Source organism: Oncorhynchus gorbuscha, linkage group LG01, assembly GCF_021184085.1.
Source record: "Oncorhynchus gorbuscha isolate QuinsamMale2020 ecotype Even-year linkage group LG01, OgorEven_v1.0, whole genome shotgun sequence".
Classification (NCBI taxonomy): domain Eukaryota; kingdom Metazoa; phylum Chordata; class Actinopteri; order Salmoniformes; family Salmonidae; genus Oncorhynchus; species Oncorhynchus gorbuscha.
Genome location: NC_060173.1, coordinates 41,822,113 through 41,824,633, shown reverse-complemented (window position 1 = coordinate 41,824,633; position 2,521 = coordinate 41,822,113). Strand labels below are relative to the sequence as shown.

Genomic DNA, 2,521 nt, shown 5'->3' with positions numbered 1-2,521 from the left:
CCTTATATTTCCCTGAAAGTGACCTTTGTTTTCCATTATAATTTATCCAGTCTCATTTTATGTTGGGATCTGGAGCCTTAAACTTATGTTATGAGTTTGAAACCAGTGATTAAATGTTGGAGGTCAAGATTTGACAATACTGCCAAATGTGGTTTGAGGTTAAGGTGTTTGTTTTCATTATTTGTTATTTTTTCTGCAGATATTTGAATTAAAATGGGATTTAAAATAGGAACAGATGTCTCTCGTGCTGTGCTCTTTAGATGTTGATGTTTAAATGTAGGATACTACAGCATATAAAAGCTATTCAGTTTTTTCTTTACTTCCAACATTCAGCAATATTTTCTCTGTGGTCAGCCATCTGGTGACACCACAGTTTAGTCAATATTTCAGTTCCTTTAAAAATGTCCACACAAATTAAAACAACTTACAAGAGAATTGAATATTCATCCAGACTATAAATCTGCCTTCATAAATACATGATTTATTATTATGAATTTACAGTTTAATCAGTCAAAGGAAAGGTTTCAGAATGGTCTTATCTGCTGCCATGTTATGTCCAAGAACTGTCTTTAAGTGCTGTGGGTAAATCAGGGTGACTAGGTTTGTTTGAAACAGCTACTCGTTCTTTGCTGCCCAGTTCACGTTAATGAATGTTTTACTGTCCATGCGGTCAATGTATAGGACTCCATCCAAGTGATCCATCTCATGCTGTAGGATGCGTGCGGGCCAGCCGCTCACTTGCCAGGTCACAGGCTCTGCCTTCTCATTCAAGCCTTTGACACAAAAAATAAAACATTAATACATTTTAAAAACGCATGCATAATTAATTTGATGTTGACCAGCCATGGGCCGAGAGATTTAGGTTAGATGGCTGTTTCGGGTACATTAATTCTGGGGTGTAATCATTACTCCAAACAGTTGCAAAACATAACTTTGATTTTTTTTTGCTGCTCTCTGGAACACGTTACTTATCTCACCTGAGACTTCCACAGAGAGGTAGCGTGGAACAGTGGCCGAGAACCCCGAGATGCTCTCACAGGCTTCCTGGAACAGAACTGTGCGTCCATCTAGGACTCGCAGCTGTGGGTTGATAAAGATCCGCAGAGGCACAGTGGTCAGACCGCGGGCTTCACGTGCAGCAGGCAAGCTGTCCTCCAACATGCGCTCTGGGAACTCCAGAGCTAAGATACGAGTGGCACTCCAACTTGAGGTGCACTCAGTCCCACACATTCAAATTTCCGCATCACCTTTACCATGGTGTGGATCACCTCCTGAACCTCCGGACCCTGTACTGCCCCAGGGTCCACCGCTGCAGCCTGGGCTCGCAGCACCGGTTCACCCACCTGGCAGACATGTGGGTATGGAGGACTTGGTGGGGGCTTGATCTTCCGCTTCATGTACTGTAGGTAGGAACGAACCTTGATGTTTGTAGAATAAGACCGGTTGGGGGCCATGCGGACAGGGACTACCCAGCCAATGGATCCAGTGGAATGGGGCCGTGGGGCTTTTGAAATACACATTCTGTAAGCACGAGTCAACAGCACTGAAGAGCACACTGTTATATTCATGGCTGGGTTCAATCCTGGCACGAGTCAGTCTGCTACAGTCCTGCAGGAGACAAGGAAAAAACTGTAATGAAGAAAGTCAACAACTTAAATTTGGTCAACAACAAATTGGTGTTGGGCAAAGATTGGTATACATGCACATAAAAAATGGCCAGTTTACCAAATCAATATGTTGTGACCGGGGTATGACCAAAATAATTTCACATTATCACATGACAAGTTTACATGTTGAGCAGCTAACCTAGCTAGTAAGCTAATAGCTACAGCAGTTAGTTAGCTCACTGCACACGATACTGAAACCACGTAAATACAATGAACTCGAGTATCCTATCCCATGCAAGTGTTACACGTTTTCACAACATAAAACGTGACCCTAAATTGTATTATATTGATTGCAGTAGCAACAGCGATGCCATTCTAATACTGTAGTTCATAAATTCATAAAAATACACACGAGCGTGTAATGCCTTGATGAGAATCACTTCCTGGTCAATTATTTCGTCAGGTCTTCAAAATAAAGGTTCTTTATTGTGGAAACGTGAATATATATATATTTTTTTATTTAACCTTTATTTAACTAGGCAAGTCAGTTAAGGGGATAAATATTGATTAACATATAATAATTTGTGCTGTATTGTACGCCTACCTATCATATTTCTATCGGTTGTGTTTTGTACATATTTAGCAGGTTCCCTTGAATACTCAATTTTGACAAATTCTTTACGGTCCTGGCCAGGAAGTATTTGGCCGTGTTTTATTGGCTGTCAGTATGTTGCGTTCAAAACAACTGGAAAGTCTGTCAGATCATGACGACAGTGACCTTCATTTCGGAACGTGATGACGCGTATGCCGACCGGTTTGTAGGGGCAGACAAGGGATGCATTTATTTTATATAGTAAACATCCATCAATGATTTGGTTATTTATTAGATGTCTTATTCAAGCTCAGCTTGCAAG

At 41.1% G+C, this 2,521-nt stretch overlaps 1 protein-coding gene across 1 annotated transcript; it reads right to left on the bottom strand.

The window, feature by feature from the left end:
• Positions 1-459: 459 nt before the first annotated feature.
• Positions 460-2,048, bottom strand: pdf (peptide deformylase, mitochondrial). The gene is given in 4 exon segments (XM_046318364.1): positions 460-773; positions 978-1,193; positions 1,196-1,608; positions 1,807-2,048. Coding segments are annotated over 3 exon segments (747 nt in total). The 5' UTR covers positions 1,569-1,608; positions 1,807-2,048; the 3' UTR covers positions 460-615.
• Positions 2,049-2,521: the final 473 nt, after the last annotated feature.